Here is a 20,108-nt window from a genome sequence, read left to right on the forward strand (position 1 = left end):
ATAAAAAGGAAAAATCTGAAAACAATTCCTGTGATTTTTGTTAATGCTGCCCCAGATATTTATCCAAAACATAAAAACATTAAAGTATAACTAAAAGGGAAAACTTTTTTTTGTTTTGGACTAAGTGGAGAGGGATTAGAACACCTGTCAGATTTGTATTGCTGCCTGTGTCCCTGTTAAGGAGATTAACCCTCTCTATTTGTCACGTTTACCGTTATCACCAAAAGTCACAGAAAATCCCATGTTTTGGGTTGACACCAGAACCGAAATTGAGGGGAAATCCTCCAATAGGGGCAACCAGGGATTCCCTCACTTTAGAGGGATTTCCTTTCATATCCTGTTGTGGATATAGGACCTTAATCTCCCCAATGGGACACAGGTGGCAAAAAAAAACCTGACAAGGGTTATAACCCTCCCCTACTCTGATGGAAAAAAATGTTTTGACTTTAGTTTTACGTTAATAAATAAATAAAAACCATTACAACTGGATACCAAAACTTCAAGATCCTTATAGCTGTTTTTTTCTGAATAAATGTATTTTTTGTTTGTATCAAAAATGTTCAATAAGGCTACGTGGCTTGTCTTCTGTTCTTTAAATTTCCATGTTTAATCTGGTGTATTACGTCTGTGTTTCTGATAAATTGTTCTTTAATAATTTCTTCTGGGTCCCTCATAGCATTCCCATTACATACACATGGACCCTGGCATCTATTGATTCAACTGTCATTCCGAGTCCTAGAGGATGGTGGGCTCCTCTTTGCCCTATATGGTGCAGGCAATACCTCAGCATTGACCATAACCTTGGATGGTCAGAAACAGGTATACACAATACTAACCTGCTGCAATTGGGCTGACTACTAAAACTGGGTAAAAGAACAGACAGGGAAAATGTTACTGAATACAGAAAACAGTCAGAAAATGTTTGTTTTTGTTTTTTAAGCTGTAGAAATGAACTGGAAATCTGAAAACTTGTACAGGCATACCCCACTTTTAAGCACATAATGGGGTTTATTTACTAAAGCTGGAAAGTGCAAAATCAGGCTCACTTCTGCATAAAAACCAATGAGCCTCCAGGTTTTATTACCAACGCTTAATTGAACAAGCTGAGGTTAGAAGCTCATTGGGTTCTATGCAGAACTGAGCCTGGTTTTGCGCTTTCCAGCTTTAGTAAATAAACCCCATTGTGTACTTAAAAGTGGGGTATGTCTGTACTTCTCTGGCTTTTATTAATTCACCAGTGTATTAATTATTTATTTTCTGCCTTCTTTTAATGATCCTTGTTCATCCTCAGGTACTAGAAGCCTCTCTACTGGACAAACTAGCACATTCCGTGACATTCCCATCTGGTATTTGCCTTAAAGACTGGCACACTGTGGATGTTCAGATACAGGCAAATCGGCTTGTGCTGAAAACAGAGGAAGCAACATCCTCTATGGACATACCACCTGCTGATTTCAAAGCTTTGGAAGATACATGGGTGGATCCTAATGCATACATTTCTGTTGGTGGCATGGCAGGTAAATGACAACCCTCATCTGCCTAGATGTTTGACATCTGGGTTCTCTGTAAGCTTCCATGCCCATTTGTATATGGTGCATAGGTATAAACATAATTATATAGGTCTTGATTTAAATAAATCTTGGCTCTCCTACTCATGGCAGCCTCATTATCAGCATCAGCAGGCATAGCATCCCTATTTTGCATGCATCACTCTTTTGAATAAAGTATGCCCCTTAACATATATCCTAAGGTTCAAAAAGTATCAGTGCATCTAAATAGGTTGTTATATCAGGATTTACCAGCAAAAGTGTTTTTATTAATGGCACCACATTACACACTCCTGGTATTTTAATGTACTTTCTGGTAGCAAAATGAAAGATTCGTGATACAAGGGCCTATCCTTTAGAATACTCTTGCTTTGGGGCTTCCAGTACAGCTGGAAATGCTACTTATTCATTTTAGCATAACTAGAGCATGTCAAGCTTTACATATACATTTAGTATAATAATGGCTTCATGAAGAGAACATTAAAGTGGTTGTAAACCCTTACAAACCACTTTGACCTAGATTAAGGCTTACCTGTAGGTCCAAGAAATATCTCCTAAACCTATACGGTTTAGGAGATATTTACACGAAGACAGCCACCACTGTCTACAGCGCATTCGCCGTAGACAGCGGCGCGCAGGCGCACTGGGCAGGCCACAGCTATATGCCGCGAGTGTCAGCTTTGGGAGTGAAGTCGCTCTGGGATCCATGGCAGCGGCGAAGAGGAAGACGGAGGACCGCTTCGGGGGCTTCGTTCTCAGGTAAGTTATTCATAATGAGCTAGTATGCTATGCATATTGGCTCATTATGCCTTTGCCTTGCAGGGTATGTTTTATATTTTTTTCCCTTTACTTCCTCTTTAAAGTTAAGCCCCAAACAACAATGTAACATATTTTAACTTACCAGTTCTTAGATGTGTTGGCTGCATTGTTTCTTCTTCTTTTTATTTCTTTTCAGGCATTGTCCCTTTTATTTTGACTTGGTGGTCCTGCCAGGTACAAACCTCCTGACAATGCAGCTCACTCACCATATTGTTTCGCTAGAGGAGCAGTGTTGTCACCCTAGGATTACACCTCTCCCTCATCACATATGGGGAAAAAGGATTTTTATAGTTCACAAAAGATAGCGGGGAAAGCAAATAACATTGTTTGAGATTTTAGGTTACTACATAAGAAAATCAATGCAGCTACCACATCTAAGTACTGGTATACTGCAATTTATTCTTGGGTTTAGATAGATGCACTTAAGAAGACTTTGTTTGAGACATTTTTGCACCCAAGTTGTGGGAGGTGTTGGACTTTCCACAATGTCTACTTGCCTGTGGACCAAATAGTGGGCATTGCTGTTTTGGCAATATAATTTTAAAATAATACCATGTATCCTGTAGTGGAGATTTCCCTTCACTTCCTGTCCCATAGGCAAAACAGAAAGTGGGAGTAAAACCCTCAAAATAAAAAATCCTGGGTTATTACAGGGTCACTAGTGTCCCCATTGAAAGATTTCCCCTGTATTCTTGTTCTGGTGATGACCGAAAATTTGGTATTTTTTTCATTTTCACTTGGTAAAAAGAACACATGGAGAGAATGAATATCCCTAACAGGGACAGACAGCAATAAAAAAACTGACAGGAGTTCTACTCCCTCTTCTCTCCATCTAAAACGAAAAACATTTAAATCAATGGTATCCAGCCCATGGGCCGCATGCTGCCCAAGTGGCTTGTGGCTTGGGCACCTCTGGAGGGATGCCATGGCAGCTGCAGCCATCATGAACAATCCAGACACAGGGATGTCTGAAGGGATGCTGTGCTTGGTATAGCACTGGTGGCAGTGAATGCAGGGACTCCTCAGGTAAGCAAGTGCCGCATGGCTGGATCTAGCAGGGTGCTATGGTGGGCTGTGCCCCCCTAGATTTCAGTTTCTCTCCCACCCACAACCTCCCCCCCACCTCCCCACAGAGCACATAGTTGAAATCTGATTGGCCTGACTTTTTCTGACGATCAGTTATCCTAAAGCTGGGTACACACCCTTAGTTTATTTTTTTCGTTCATCCCAGCTGGCTGAATGAAAAAAAAATGGACAAATCTCCATACTAATACAAGCGATATTAGTACGGTGATCTCCCCCTCTGTTCTATTGCATTCTGATGGGGAATAGCCTCTATGCCACAACACACTGATTAGTGCTCACAGCCATTGGATGCCAGTGCTGATCGGCTTCTGGTCGGATATTGGCTTGCCAGCATGTCCGTTTGACAGGAGCCGGTTGTGAGACAGGCTTCTGTTGGACAGGCTTCTGTTTGGACAACCAGCTGATTTTCAGATTGTGTTTATACAGTTTTTTTGATAGTGAATTTTATGGGTGACCCAAGACAATTCCTCTTCTTCTAATGTGATCCAGGATTATCAAAAGGTTAGACACCCCTACTTTAACCACTCCCAGCTGGCATTTGTCTCTAGGCCGGAGCTGTGAATTTGTTATCCTGAGTGGACATCATATGATGTCCTCTCAGAAAGAGCCATTTGCGTGGCCGCGGGGCTGCGCAGCAGCACGATCTGTCACCGGCCACAGGACATAGCCGATGACTAATCGGTATATCGGCTTGCTGTCGCTTTCAGTACCATGTGACCACCCTAACGAATCGGAGCAGGTCACATGGCAGTTGTACACAATAGATGGCTTCCTTTCATGCCATCCAATGTGTACAATTGTGTTGCTAGCTGTGATTGGTCAATTTGATCACATGGTGCAGACAGCCCAGCCCATCTGTACCATGTGATTAGCTTTGACCAATCACAGCTAATCACAAACAAAACAGACTGAATACATTTGTTTCATTCAGTAAAATGCTTGCTTATAGCAATTTAATCCACTTCTATAAGCAAACATAATGTGTAAAAAATAAAATAAAATACTGATCACTTTCCCAGAGCAGTACTATGTTAATATGGTAACATTATATTGCTCTGGTTACAGTGTGTTAAAAAAAAATCATTAAAAAAAATGTAAAATCATAAAAAAAAAGATTTCATACTGTCAGTATACATGATCACCGCCACACCAGTTATATGATGATGTTGTACTGCACTGGTGAAAGTGTGCAAAAAAAAGTGTGAGTTTTTCCCCAAAAATTATGACAAAAAAGTACAACTTCAAAAAACCCGCCATGCCTCTTACTCAATACCCCGGACTATCTACTTCCCAAAAAAGGGTAATTTAGGGGGTATTTGTACTGTCCTGGCATTTTAGGGCCTCAAAAAATTATATAGGCCATCAGTATATCAGGATTAATCAATTTTCAAATATATACCATAGTTTGTGGACTCTATAACTTTCAGACAGATTAAAAAATGTACACTGATTTGGGTTATTTTTACCAAGAAATGTAGCAGAAAACATTTTGGGCTAAATTTATGAAGAACAATTATTTATTTGCAAAATAAAACAAGTTTTTTTTATTTTTTATTTTCAATCTTTTTTCATTTATTTACAAAAAAATTTAAACCCAGTGGTGATTAAATGCCAGTAAAATAAAGCTCTATTTGTGCAAACAAATTGCAAAAAATGTAGTTTAGGTACAGTGTTGCATGTCCGCGCAATTGTCATTCAAAGTGTGAGAGTGCTGAAAGCTTAAAATTGGGCTGGGAAGAGAGGGGGTAGAATGCATTGAAGTGGTTAAAAATATTTTTAATGTTGTGAAACCCTTATAAGGCTCTTTTCCCACTGGGGCTGGAGGTGTGTCAGCGGTAAAGCGCTGCTATTTTTAGCGGCGCTTTACCATCGGATTTACGGCGCTATTTGGGCCGCTAGCTGGCGGGAAAGGGTTAAAAACCACCGCAAAGGTTCTTTGCCTGCGGTATAGCCGCGGTGCCCCATTGATTTCAATGGGCAGGAGCGGTGAAGGAGCGGTGCATACACCATTCCTTCACCGCTCCAAAAATGCTGCTAGCAGGACTTTTTTTACAGTCCACTGGAGAAACAGCAGCGGCTGTTTCAGGTCGGTTTGCAGATACTATTTAAAGCGCAATATAAAGGTCTACAAAGGGAAATCGCTTTTTATATGACTTTTTATATGACTTTTTTTTTTTTCTTAGGTTGAGATTGAGTCACTAAGCACTTAGCACCTGTCATTTTTTTTTTTTGGAGTAATACTGTCTATATATATATATATATACTTTTTATTTTTTAATACTTTTTATACATTTTAGTTCGCATATATATATATATATATATATATATATATATATATATATATATAGCACTATTCAACTATTCACTTTATATCAAGTGGTGGCAATATTCATAACAGTGGATTGATTTTACATTTTTACACATCATTTTTTGAACAGCGCCAATTTCCCTTTGTAGACCTTTATATTTCTGGGTTCCACCTAGGTGGTGCTCCCAATTAGGGTGGCTGCAGTTCTTTCTTCCTAAGCGTGGATATTTGGTGTTTTTATATTTTTAGCGCAATAGCTCCTGCAAAACGACCCAGTGTGAAAGGGGTCAAAGAGACAGAGGGCAGGTTATGTTATAGTTTTAATTTACAATTTCTACTTATAATTTGTAATTTCCCATGTCTTTTTCAGAACATTCAGAACAAGGAAGCCATTTTTCAGGGTGTATGAAGATCGGTCTGCAAGGAACAGCCGTAGACCTTGATACAGCCCAGTACAAGCACCCTCATGTCCGCAGTCACAGTTGTCCTATAGCAATATAATTAGGACCCAAATATATGATGCTTGACCCCCAACATATTGATTTTTTAAATAACCTTTTGTAGAAGATTTCTTTACATTTTTATATCTAAAAAATGTTTAAAATGATTTGTTTTAGGTTGTTTAGGTCACAGAATTTTTTAGGCTGGCCTTATGGTGAAACCAGTTTAAGTTTCCCAGTGGGTATCTAGGATCTACTATATTAGCAGATTACTTTGTGGTGAGCATTGCGCTTGTTCAAGAGTAATGGCCCTTCCGATTGCCATTGGATCACAGATATCAGTCAATGCCTCTTCTGCCTTATATTGATTAATATTGTGCTTAAAGTATAACTAAAGGCAAAACTTATTTTTTTTTTATTTTGGGTGTAAAATTTTAAGTTGTCCTCAAAAAAGTAATATAGGGGAAATCTTCCATTGGGGACACTAGTTCTGGTGACCTTAAAGCAGTTGTATACCCCAAAATTCTTTTTTTTTATACACCTGCAAGGCAAAAGGCATAATGAGCTAGTATGCACCAGATACTAGCTCATTATGAAATACCTTAGAACGAGGCGTCGGTAACTCACCTGGTCCATGCCAAGGGAGCTGACATGTTGCCTCGGCGTGTCTTCCGAGTATCGCGGGTCCATCGCTGTGAGTGGCTGGAGCCTCGATGTCACTCCCGCGCATGCATGCTGGAGACTTTTTTCCGGCAAAGTCTGGAGTCTGTAGGACTTTCAGCCGAGAATCCCATGTGCTCATTGTGAGGGGAATATCTCCCAAACTGTACAGGTTTAGGAGATATTATTTTTACCTACAGGTAAGCCTTATTATCGGCTTACCTGTAGGTAAAAGTTAACATTTTGACTATACAACCACTTTAATTTCTAGGAATTTCCTCTCACTTCCTGTTTGGCTATGGAACAGGAAGTGAAGGGAAATCTCCGCAATGGGACACATATATTAAAAAATCCCCTTGCTCTATCCAAAATGAAAAAAAAAAAAGTTTTGCCTATAAATCTGCTTTAATTCTTATTGAATAGCCTTATTGTTTTTTGGGGAAAAAATGGATGCTGTCATTATAAAATAAGTCAACAGTACAATGTTCCTAAACTGCACAATCGTTAGTAAATAGCTGATTAAATATAAATATTATACTATGTAATACATTGTATTAGTAATGGCTGATTATAGAACTAATCTACAAATACTCAACTGTTTCTGGCTTTTGGCACAATATTCTATATACAAATATGTAAAATTTAATCAGCAGACATGGAAGCCTTTTACCTTCATGATGGCTAATTTGATAAAAATAAACTAATTTTTAAGCCAATATGTGTGTTTTTCAAGAAACTGCATGTTGATTATACAATCATAAGGAAGGTGGTGTAATATTGTATTTATATTGTGTGGCATGGATGCAACCACTTAGGGCACAATGGGCAGCAACATATTGGGTATTTATAATTATTTTTAAGGTATTATTATAAAATAGGTGTGAGAATTCCATATTCAAAAACTCAAACAAAACGAAATTCACTTACAAACAGATAACTAGCTCATTGTTCATTTATTCACATTAAATCTAGTCTGCATCCCCCTGCTCATTCCTTTCTTTTTATCCTCCTCCTTTTCCCTCTATTTAAAAAAAAAAATCTTTTTCTTTTTGTCTTTACTTTCTGATGAGTTTTACCATATTTACAATAGATACTTTCTTATTCCAAACACATATGTGTGCATTTTAACAGGCATTACCCTATATATCCTACATAACAGAAATAACGGAATATAAAGAAACAAGAGAAATTATAGTTTGCAGATAATTAAAACACATTTAGATCTGCACTTAGATCTGCACTTTAAATTAAAGTGAACATTTTTTTTTTTTAAAGAAAACTATGGTTAAATGGTATATTGTGCTGTGTATATATGGGCAAAGTAAATTTTTTGTGACAACCTACTACGGAAGGAGATTTAACAAAAATACACATTATATGCACGTATTTTGGGAAAATTAGCACTAGGACTAATAGATACACATCCATATAATATCACATCACTCCATAATGTAAATGATGCTCGATGCCATCCCCTTTTTAAGCAAGAGGTATTTAAGAAAATCAAGAAGGAGATCATTTGTTAAGTATAAGTCCCTTTTGGAGGTTCTATTGACATAACAATGATACACTCATCCCACTCTTCACCACCAAGCCTGGTCCCCGAGGTAACAATAGTACCACAGAATAGCTTAGTTACCAAGGTAACAGTACCGCTATGGCTTACCACCACCTGGACTGGTCCCCAAGATAAAAGTACTATCACCAATCTAATTACATTGATCCAAAAATGTAAGAATTTCAAAAATCTGATATATGAATTATTAATCCAAAAGGGAAGGAAAATAGAAAAATAAATAAAGAACTAACAAATTACAGTAGACAATAATTCCTTCTTTCTCCAATAGCCCCAAATATTTCTCATATGGGAGTGCACATATTATACACAATAGCCCCCATTGGCATTCTATACTGTATACGGCTTATCCAGCTACTTTGTCCACACTTTATCGTACTTGCTAGGGCAACCCCTATTCATACAGGTATCTCTATACCTAGCTGTATCTCTAAATTAACAGTACCAGCATCCAATGTAATCCCTAAATAACAGTACAGGTATTAACACCGCTACTCAGCCTGGTCCCCAAGTTTACAGTAGCCACTAGTGCCACAACCACCCAGCCTGGTTCTCTGGTGGGAATTCAGTATTGTGTTGTTTGGTTATTCTGGACATTGATAAATTGGAAATATTTGACTTATCTCCATGGCCTAAACGTAACTAATACACACCTTCCAAAGACTGAACCTTTTAATTTGGTCATAAAAAAAAAAAAATATATATATATATATATATATATATATATATATATATATATATATATATATATATATACAGTTGTGCTCATAAGTTTACATACCCTGGCAGAATTTATGATTTCTTGGCCATTTTTCAGAGAATATGAATGATAACACAAAAACGTTTCTTTCACTCATGGTTAGTGTTTGGCTGAAGCCATTTATTATCAATCAGCTGTGTTTACTCTTTTTAAATCATAATGGCAACAGAAACTACCAAAATTACCCTGATCAAAAGTTTACATACCCTGGTGATTTTGGCCTGATAGCATGCACACAAATTGACACAAAGGGGTTTGAATGTCTAGTAAAGGTAACCATCATCAACTGTGATCTGTTTGCTTGTAATTAGTGTGTGGTTCTATAAAAGGTCAATGAGTTTCTGGACTCATGACAGACCCTTGCATCTTCTATCTAGTGCTTCACTGACGTTTCTGGATTCTGAGTCATGGGGAAAGCAAAAGAATTGTCAAAAGATCTGCAGGAAAGGGTAATTGAACTTTATAAAACAGGAAAGCGATATAAAAAGATATCCAAGGAATTGAGAATGCCAATCAGCAGTGTTCAAACTCTAATCAAGAAGTAGAAAATGTGGGGTTCTGTTGAAACCAAACCACGGACAGGTAGACCAACTAAAATGTTAGCCACAACTGCCAGGAAAAAGATTTCAAGCTGCCATTGATGTTAAAGGGAGAAATGCACAGTATTAAGAACTGGGATATGTAAACTTTGGTTAATTTGGGTATTTTCTGTTGTCATTATGAATTAAAAAGAGAAAACACAGTTGATTGATAATAAGTGGCTTCAGCCAAACACTAACCATGAATGAAAGAAAAATTTCGTATTATGATTCATATTCTCTGAAAAATGGCCAACAAATCATAAATTCTGCCAGGGTATGTAAACTTATGAGCACAATTGTATATAAATAAAAGCTGATCATTGTAAGCACCCCTGTCAGTGTTAAATGGTTTGTCTTATCCCTAAAAAAAAATAGATACATCTGGAAGAGAGCTTGTTCTTCTGAAAAACAACAGACTTTCTAGCAGGATCACCAGATAAAAAATAGAAAAAAGAAAACCTAAAAAAATAAAACAAATGCAATCATCACATCTAAGCATTGATAAGTTGCAATATAATACATGTTTGCTTTGGGTTTATTACTGCTCTCATTGAGAGGCATATTATTTTAAAAAGTTCTAGAACTATTCAAGACTTATTCGCTTTGATTATGACTGCAGAGGTCACAGGTTGTCCCCTACAACACTTATCTTCAGAAGAAATTTCCCATAGAGATGCCAAAGTAATTAATTGATCCATTGATATTTGCAAGGACTGGGAATATACAAAAATTACACTGGTGTACGTGCATTTTATATAGTAGGCTTATTTTTACTTGCAGTCCAACACTGAAACTCTCAGTAAAAAGAAAGAAAAAAAAAAAAAAGGTTTTCTTATTGAATGGTATTAGTATAGAATTCATATAGTAGGGACCATGTAGTATTGTTTTCACAGCTCCATATTATCATTTATATTCTCTGAAAACTGGCCAAGAAATCAAAAATTCTGTCAGGGTATGTAAAGTTATGAGCACAACTATGTATTATATATAGTGCCAACAATGAATGCCGTGGTTTACACATATATTGTACATTCACATCAGTACCTGTCTCAAGAAATTCACAATCTAAGGTCACTTACTAGTGCTAGTTTACATATAAACATGTCTTTGGAGTGTGGGAAGAAACTAGAGTATCCAAAAGAAATCCAGGCAAGCACAGGAAGAACATGCAAATTCCAGGCAGGTTGGGTCCTGATTGGGATTTTAATCAGTGACCCTAGGGCTGCCAGCAGAAACACTAATGCCCCATACACACAGTCGGACATTCCAACCACATTGATGGGCACAGTGGCGGCATTTGATGGGCACAGTGTTGACATTTGATGGCACAGTGGCAGCATTTGATGGGCACAGTGGCAGCATTTGATAGGCACAGTGGCAGTAATTGATGGCACAGTGGCATCATTTGATGGGCACAGTGGCAGCATTTAATGGCACAGTAGCAGCATTTGATGGGCACAATGGCTGTATTTGATGGGCACAATGGCTGTATTTGATGGGCACAGTGGCTGCATTTGATAGCACAGTGGCTGCATTTGATGGGGCACAGTGGCTGCGTTTGATGGCACAGTGGCTGCAATTGATGGGCACAGTGGCTGCATTTGATGGGTACAGTGAAGCTGCAATTCATTTTTTCTTTTTTAGTTTATGTGCATCCCCCCCCCACCCCCGAAAAAAATGTTGAAGACCAGCTGCCAATGTATACAAGTGTGTGTGTGTGTGTGTGTGTGTGTGTGGTGTGTGTGGAGGGGGGCTGACATTTATACAGGATTGAGGGGGGCTGAGCGCATACAGGTGGGGTGGGCAGTGTGCGGATTCGGTAGGACGGCCCGTGGGAAAAACCCTAGGGAATGTTGGTTGTCAGGCTCGGGGGGGGGGGGGGGGGTCCAGGCCTAAAGCTGTGTAAGCAACCTAAAAATTTCAGATGGCTGCCACGCCTGGTGTTGACAGGTACTTGCTGCCACTTTCGCTCAGGTCACCTAGGCAATCCAAGCAGAAGTTCTCCTCTCTCCCCTCCCTCCCCGCAGTCTTAAGGTATACTTCACAGGTCCTAGAAGAAGACTGTGGTATCATTCACAATGTGCAGCGGGCACCCGGCTGTGAAGCCACAAGCTGTCACACCCGAATGCACACAGTTGAGATTCCGGCATCTGGGACAGAAGACCAAGGGAAGAAACAGCTCAGATGAGCACATCGCTGAATAATGGGAGAGTTTTTGTAGCTACTGACTTTTAATGAACACAAAAATGACTGGATCTCCTTTTTGATGAAAATCTCTCCCAATGGGAAAAAAATGGAGAGGTCTATGGCTCTTTACTCTACCCAAAAGTTTGGCTTTACATGTACCTTAAGAACCTTGTTTTGCACAGTATGAAGTAGTCATACTTTATTACTATTGTATTTTTAAAGCAAGAGAAGAAGCGAGAACAACCAAAGGTGGCGGAGAACACCTGGTACTTGTGAAGGAGACTATTGAAGTAATATTCTGCCCCTGGACTCCTGCAGAGATATATGGAATCAGAAGCTGACACATACACCACATACCACTTGTAACTAAAAAGCTGTTTTTGAGAAGAATGACATTTGAGAGTAGTACTATTGTACACTGAACATTGCAATTTGTTTCTTCCATGCCAAGTTCTCCAACTCTTCCAACATACTCTAAGCTTTACATGTGCGGGTGAGAATAAAACTGGCAAAAAAAAATAGAAAGAAGAAAAGTTTATTATTCCATAAAAAAATGTTTTTTCAAACACCCTCTGTGATTATACAGTTGTTCATGTTATGTGATTATACAGTTCTTCTTATATTTAGTACTAGTAGCCATTAAAAGCCTACTCTAATTTGTTTTATGGCAGATGTATTATTTCTATATGTATAGTAAAGGATTCATAGACTTGTATGTTGATAGATATACAGGGAACAGTCAATGTTACTAGTGTGGGAATACGCCCAGACAAGTGCATTGTCACTGAGCTGTTGTTGAGATGTTTGTAGATACCATAGAAACAACAGCTCCTTGCCAGACTCTGCTTGTCCAGATCTCCACTAGCAGGTACTGTAAATCTTGTCACATAAACACATAGCTCTTTATAGATTTTAACAGTTAAAAAAACAAAAAAAAACAGCGCATTTAAAATTTTATGTAATTCTGCTATATTATAGCACAATAAATGTCATGTTCCACATGGATGTTTTAAAATATACCAAAAAAAGTTTCAATTAGATCAGATTAGAGCAAACTGCTGGTTGTCAAGTCTTATAAACACACACTGGTGACATTGTTTTTATGGTTGCCAATTATTAATCAGAGTTCAGATCTCTTTCTGTAGCATATAATACATGCTTGAAATAGAGAGGCAGGAAAATTTAAATTTAGTTGGATGGCGGTTCTTATTTTGCCAGATTTCATACAGATATATTGGTAACTAAGTGCAAGTACACAGGCTCACAAACAAGATTGTAACACATAAGTCTACATGCACACGGACATACTGAGGCATACAATTTGCCCAAAGTTAAAGGCCAGTTTACCTGTGGCTGGGGGGGCTTCAGGGCAGTTATACAACCGGCCATAGAAGTGAATGACTTTACTCATGTAAATGCTGATGCATCATATTTTACATTTTCTGAAACATTTTCAGCACTCCTAATAATGTCTATGGGGCCCAAAACATGTAATTCTGCCCCAAAGAAGCTCATGTATTTTTTTCAAGTATCACACATCACAGGATGTGAACGGGTCTTGGGAAAAATTAGATTTTTCATCTTGAGCATTGCCGTGCCCCAGGAATTACGCAACAAAATGCTCAGGTGTGGGAGTTGACATTACTGGTAAAGAGCAAGAACTTTATGGTGCCTGCACATTGAACCTTCCTTTTTTGCTAAACACATATATCATGGTCCGAGTGTGAGGTGTATAGGAAGCCAGGGTAAACATGTGTGCAGTCTGGGACGCTAATCATCAGGCTTACAATCTATCTCCCAATAGTGCTGGTGCGTTAAGTAGACAGGGCTACACACAGGATACCTACTTATCTCAGGCTTTCCATGATCTCTTACAATTTAGGCTGGGTTCACACCTATGTAGTTTTAGTGCTTTTTGCATTTTGCAGATTTGCACTACAGTCCATTTAACATTGTTTCCCACGTTTTGTAGTGCAAATCTGCAAAATGCAAAAAGCACTAAAAATGCATAGGTATGAATACAGCCTTAGCCCCTGTACACACGGTCGGAGATTTCGACAACCAAATCCGTCGGATTTTGTCCGTCGGATTTTGTCCATCAGATCTTGTCTGAAACTGTTGCATACACACGGTCGGACAAAGTTGTCGAAAAATCCAATCTTTCAGAACGTGATGACGTAATTTCGTTACGATGGGACTACGTTCAGGCTAGTAGCCAATAGCTTTGATGTAGGAATTTGATCTGAGCATGCGTGGCACTTGGTCCGATCAAAATTCTCTACACATGATCGGAGTATGTCCGACCGGCCCAGTTGGTCGGGAAATATTTCCAACAAGTTGGAAAATTGGGTGCGACGGATATTCCGATGGATTCAGTCCGATGCATACCACACACAGTCGGATTATCCGACAACACGGTCTGATAGGACACATTCCGACGGATTCTCCGACCGTGTGTACAAGGGCTTAGAGATCCTGAGTATCTGGTAAGAAGTACATTTATCCTTAACACTGGTGAAGCAGATACATCTTTACTTGTCACTGGGAGCAGTGCACTTCATGTTACTTTATTTGGAAAACTATATGGATATGGACATTCATTTTAAATAATATTTTCACCTGGACACATGTTCACATTTATTGTCTTATATTGAGGATACTTTTTTATACAATATATATATATATATATATATATATATATATATATATATATATAATTTTTTTTATTATCGTACTGATTTTGAGTTCACACTGAATTTCAGCAATAATTTAATCACTTTTTGTGGTATGGTTAATAGACAGCGCAATATTTTCACCTTTATATAGTGCAGCAGTCTTTCTTTTGGATTTAGCACGGGGTATACTAAATATATATATATATATATATATATATATATATATATATATATATATATATATATATATATATATATATAAAAATATACCAGCTCCATGACGACATCAAGGAGCTGGTGGGCGTTAGAGACCTTGCGCTCCTCCACCTTCTGTTTGAGGATGCCCCACAGATGCTCAATAGGGTTTAGGTCTGGAGACATGTTTGACCAGTCCATCACCTTTACCCTCAGCTTCTTTAGCAAGGCAGTGGTTGCCCTGGAGGTGTGTTTGGGGTCGTTACCATGTTGGAATACTGCCCTGCGGCCCAGTTTCCAAAGGCAGGTGATCATTCTCGGCTTCAGTATGTCACAGTACATGTTGGCATTCATGGTTACCTCAATGAACTGTAGCTCTCCAGTGCCGGTGTTCTGGCGTATAGAGTCCGGGCATCACATAGTGTCCACTCCGTACTGCGCATGCGCAGTACGGAGCAGACGAAGCTTCGGAAAATCTCCGAAGCTGAACGGCGCCTGCGCCGTGAGTGGAGGTGGTAGCCCCACCATCCAAGCGGACATAGGGTTGTGAATTTTAGAGGGCCCCTCGCGGGCGAGCTTCGCTCGCCATGCTTCGGGCTCGGCCTCGCTGCGCTCGGCTCTTTTTTATTCTAACTCTATGTCCACTTGGATAGTGGGGATAGAACCTGGACTCACGGCGCAGGCGCCGTTCATCCTCGGCAATTTTCGGAATCTGTGTTCCTGTGTACTGCGCATGCGCAGTACGCAGAGGACACTATCTGATGGAGGACGCTATTTGACAAGACACCGGCAGCACTCACGCAGCCCCAGACCATGACACTCCCACCACCATGTTTGACTGTAGGCAAAACACACTTGTCTTTGTACTCCTCACCTAGTTGCCACTACACACGTTTGACACCATCTGAATCAAATAAGTTTGCCTTGGTCTCATCAGACCACAGGGCATGGTTCCAGTAATCCATGTCCTTAGTCTGCTTGTCTTCAACAAAAAGTTTGCAGGCTTTCTTGTGCATCATCTTTACAGGAGGCTTCCTTCCGGGACGACAGCCATGCAGACCAATTTGATGCAGTATGCTGCGTATGGTTTGGGAACTGACAGGCTGACCCCCCACCCCTTTAACCTCTGCAGCAATGCTGGCAGCACTCATATGTCTATATGAACACGTGCACTCAACTTCTTTGATCGACCATGACAAGGCCTGTTCTGAGTGGAAACTGTCCTGTTAGACTGCTGTATGGTCTTGGCCACCATGCTGCAGCTCAGTTTCAGGGTCTTGGCAATCTTCTTATAGCCTAGGCCAGTGATGGCGAACCTTGGCACCCCAGATGTTTTGAAACTACATTTCCCATGATGCTCCCCTACACTGTAGAGTGCATGAGCATCATGGGAAATGTAGTTCCAAAACATTTGGGGTGCCAAGGTTTGCCATCACTGGCCAAGGCCATCTTTATGTAGAGCAACAATTCTTTTTTTCAGATCCTCAGAGAGTTCTTTGCCATGAGGTGCCATGTTGAACTTCCAGTGACCAGTGTGAGAGAGTGAGAGTGATAACACCAAATTTAACACACCTGCTCCCCATTCACACCTGAGACCTTGTAACACTAACGAGTCACATGACACCGGGGAGGGAGAATGGCTAATTAGGCCCAATTTGGACATTTTCACTTAGGGGTGTATTCACTTTTGTTACCAGCCGTTTAGACATTAATGGCTGTGTGTTGAGTTATTTTGAGGGGACAGCAAATTTACACTGTTATACAAGCTGTACACTTACTACTTTACATTGTACAAATGTATAATTTCCTCAGTGTTGTCATATGAAAAGATATAATAAAATATTTACAAAAATGGGAGGGGTATACTCACTTTTGTGAGATACTGTGTGTATATATATATATATATATATATATATATATATATATATATATATATGTATATATATATATATATGTATATATATATATATATATATATGTATATATATATATATATATATATGTATGTATATAGCTACAATAGTAGCTAGGCCATCAAATAGACTTAATAGGCACATAGAAATGTCTGGGGTAAGCTGAAGTGTAGCTAGACTAGATTGAAACACTACCACCTCCTGCCAAAAAGACAACTTTGTTAAAAAAAAAATGTGTTTTAATTTTCTTTCCACATTTTCCAAAAACTTGTAGGAAAAAATGACATGTTCAAAAGACTCATTATGCCTCATAGAATATATGTTGAAGTGTTTACTTTCTAAAATGGGGTCATTTTTTGGGCGTTTCCATTGTCCTGGTGCTCCAGGACCTTTAAAAGTGTAAGAGGTAGTATAGAAATTATATATGTAATTTATGTCCCTAGAACACCTGATGGTGCTCCTTGCATTCACAATGCCTCTTACAATTGTACTTTCCTGGCTTGTTAAGGTCTCAAGAAATAAGATAGGCCATCAGTACATCAGGTGTGATCAATTTTCAATGATTGTCACTATAGTTTGTAGACTATATAAATTTCACAAAGACCAAATAATATGCACTTATTTGGGTTATTTTTACCAAAGCTATGTAGCAGTATATATTTTGGGCCAAAATTTATTTTAAAAAATACTAATTTGCTAAATTTTATAACAGAAACAAATAAAATTCAAATTTTCTGTCCTTTTTCATGTATAGTGCAAAAAATAAAAAACCCAGTGGTGATTAAATACCACCAAAAGAAAGCTCTATTTGTGTGAAAAAAGGACAAAAATATTATATGGGTACAGTGCTGCATGACTAAATTAAATTGTCATTCAAATTGTGAGAGCACTGAAAGCTGAAAATTGGTCTGGGTAGTAAGGGGGTTTAAGCACCCAGTGGGCAACTGGTTAATAAACTATTTGTATTTGTAAATAACAAGGTGCAAGCCTTTTCCCTGTTTTGTTGACATGCACATTTTGTAGGATCTGACAATTCACTTTCAGGTTACAGTCACACCACATGGTTTAATGAAACTTGATTTCATAACTAGAGTTCATAGTAGACATGTAGGGAGATTTCATTGCTCCAAGCCTGTCTAAAAAAAACCCCTGCCTCCAACACTTTGTGCCAATCAAAGGAAGCCCAACTCTGCACTATGAATTTAATAGGAAAGCAAAAAGTTGCACACCAATTTACACGTCCTCTGTTAATTTTGCTTTTATTGGTGGTTGATTTTTTAACTTTTGTTTTTCAGGTGGAATAGTTTCAATAAAAAGTTAAGGTTTTAGTTTTAGTTTTTTTGTCATTGATGATATGCTTTAATGTGCAATTAACTTTGTCTTGGGATATGACATTACAACTTTATATTAGTCTGAGCACTATTTTTTGTGATTTGATGTTTATATGGAATGTATCATTTGAATTGATTGTATACTACATAAACAAGTTTTTCCTCCTTGCTTCCCCTATCTCTGTTACCAAGCCCATATTAGGTGAAACGTTAGGGAGAGATTTTTGTAGGCAGGGCTGCAGTATGTTATATCTGGGTCTAATAAAGTTGGATGTGACCTGATGTCATTGTTGTGGGATTTCTTATACGTTTATAATAGCTGAACATTCTCTTCAGCAGCTAGATAAATGAAGAAATGCCTTTACTGTTGGCCATGGGATCACTACTGGGGGGAGCCTGGAGCGGAATTTTTAGCCATTCTGATCCCCTATATTAACCCTTCCCAGCAAGCCTGTATACATAGCTCAAAGTTTGCTCTTCTGGTACAATTTTTTTCTTGAAATATATGAAAAGCATATATAGCTGTAATTATCCCACACAGGGGATATGAGCAATAAGCAAAACATGGTACAACATAAGAATACACATTGAGAACATGTTTTGTAGAATGAACTGTTGAACAACAATAACCCTCCGGCCAAGGCTGGGGGTCAACATAGGGTGGCTGAGCTTAATTACTCAGGGGTAGGGGTGTGGAGTAGTCAAATTTTGCTTCTAAGTATAGATTTTATTTACTACTGTAGTAAGTGTAGGTTGATATTTTTTTTGTTGTGAAAATGTTGCCTATTTATAGGAACTATCACTGACGCCATGCCAACGAAGGCAAAGAAGAAAACAGGAGCGGGAATTAAGGCAGTGGACACATCAGTGCTGAAGAAATTTCTGAAAAGATATGAGAATCATTGTGCCCAGTGCCAGTCAATTGCCAGCCCCACCATCACACAAGCACTCAAAAAATGTATTCAAAATGGTTCCAGTTACCTCAAAGTAAGTTTGCCATTAAAAAAAGTTAACAATAAAAGCAGTGTAGAGCAGAAAGACTCCAAAAATGTATCATTAGCATTCCTGGCCCCACTGTGAACATAAGCAAATTCTTTATTTGCTTTCAAGTTTGAGTTCAAGCATCAGTTTCCATAATTCCAAGACTCTCCCTTGGTGCGAGGAATGTTTAGTTCCTATCCCCTTAAGAAAATTTGAATCAGCCAATGATTGAAGGTGACCTCCAAAATGTTGTCTGCCCATTCACTCTAATGATGGTATTTTTACAAAAAACTGGACAGTTTTAGAAAAATAACCAGACCAGATAGATTTCATGCTAAAGAAATATAATGCTTTATTCTACAAGTGCAGTCCATAAATTCAATTAGTTTTGTATGACCATCATAGCAGTTAGCATTACTCTCCAAAAGCACTGGAGAGATTGTGAGATTGTAGGGCAGAATCATATAATGTTAGCTACTGATAGAAACATGAAAACTAGTTAAATGATGGGTTTTTGTTTTTTGCTTAAAACTAATTTTACATTCCCAAACTGGTCTATGGCAATACAAAACCAATTTAAAGCAAGTCAAATGGAAGTTAAACTGGGTTCAACTGCAAGTGAAATACACCTGTCAATGAACTCTGAATGATTTCAGAAGTGTCTCAAACTGATGTCATGACATTGCATTCATTACCTCCCACTGCCAACGGGGAGAGGTACATTGTAATATAACAGAATCCACCACATTACATATGTAATATAACATAAGGAAAAAGCAAAAGATAGCACAAGAGTCATAGAGTAAAATAAATATTCCTTTACCTTCCCTAACTGAGCAAAATCCTTAATCATTTGTGTCTCACATGCTCTCCCTTCCAGACACTACAGTCTAACAGTGGGAGGGTTTCAGGAACAGTGGCAGTGCTGTCAATCCAGAAAGCACTAGGCAGGACAATGTGATTTACACCATTTTAGAAGTGATTATGTTGGTCCACTTTTGCAGATGATTTTTTTATGGGATGTAGATCAATAGTATAAAATGTATGCT

At 38.5% G+C, this 20,108-nt stretch overlaps 2 protein-coding genes across 2 annotated transcripts in view; both read left to right on the forward strand.

Moving 5' to 3' along the window:
- Positions 1-6,612, forward strand: part of SHBG (sex hormone binding globulin) — a 30,020-nt gene extending 23,408 nt beyond the window's left edge. Inside the window, exons 6-8 of the mRNA XM_077488569.1 lie at positions 677-819; positions 1,292-1,517; positions 6,131-6,612. Of these exons, the coding sequence (XP_077344695.1) occupies positions 677-819; positions 1,292-1,517; positions 6,131-6,261 (500 nt within the window). The 3' untranslated portion in view covers positions 6,262-6,612. The remainder of the gene's footprint in view (positions 1-676; positions 820-1,291; positions 1,518-6,130) is intronic.
- A 6,160-nt stretch (positions 6,613-12,772) lies between these two features.
- LOC143988747 (uncharacterized) overlaps positions 12,773-20,108 on the forward strand; it is a 78,460-nt gene continuing 71,124 nt past the window's right edge. The window contains exons 1-2 of the mRNA XM_077488571.1: positions 12,773-12,832; positions 18,872-19,065. Coding sequence (XP_077344697.1) covers positions 18,889-19,065 — 177 coding nt within the window. The 5' untranslated portion in view covers positions 12,773-12,832; positions 18,872-18,888. The remainder of the gene's footprint in view (positions 12,833-18,871; positions 19,066-20,108) is intronic.

This window comes from Lithobates pipiens, unplaced genomic scaffold, assembly GCF_037356315.1.
Source record: "Lithobates pipiens isolate NorthernLeopardFrog02 unplaced genomic scaffold, aLitPip1_a1.2 Scaffold_18, whole genome shotgun sequence".
Lineage (NCBI taxonomy): Eukaryota > Metazoa > Chordata > Amphibia > Anura > Ranidae > Lithobates > Lithobates pipiens.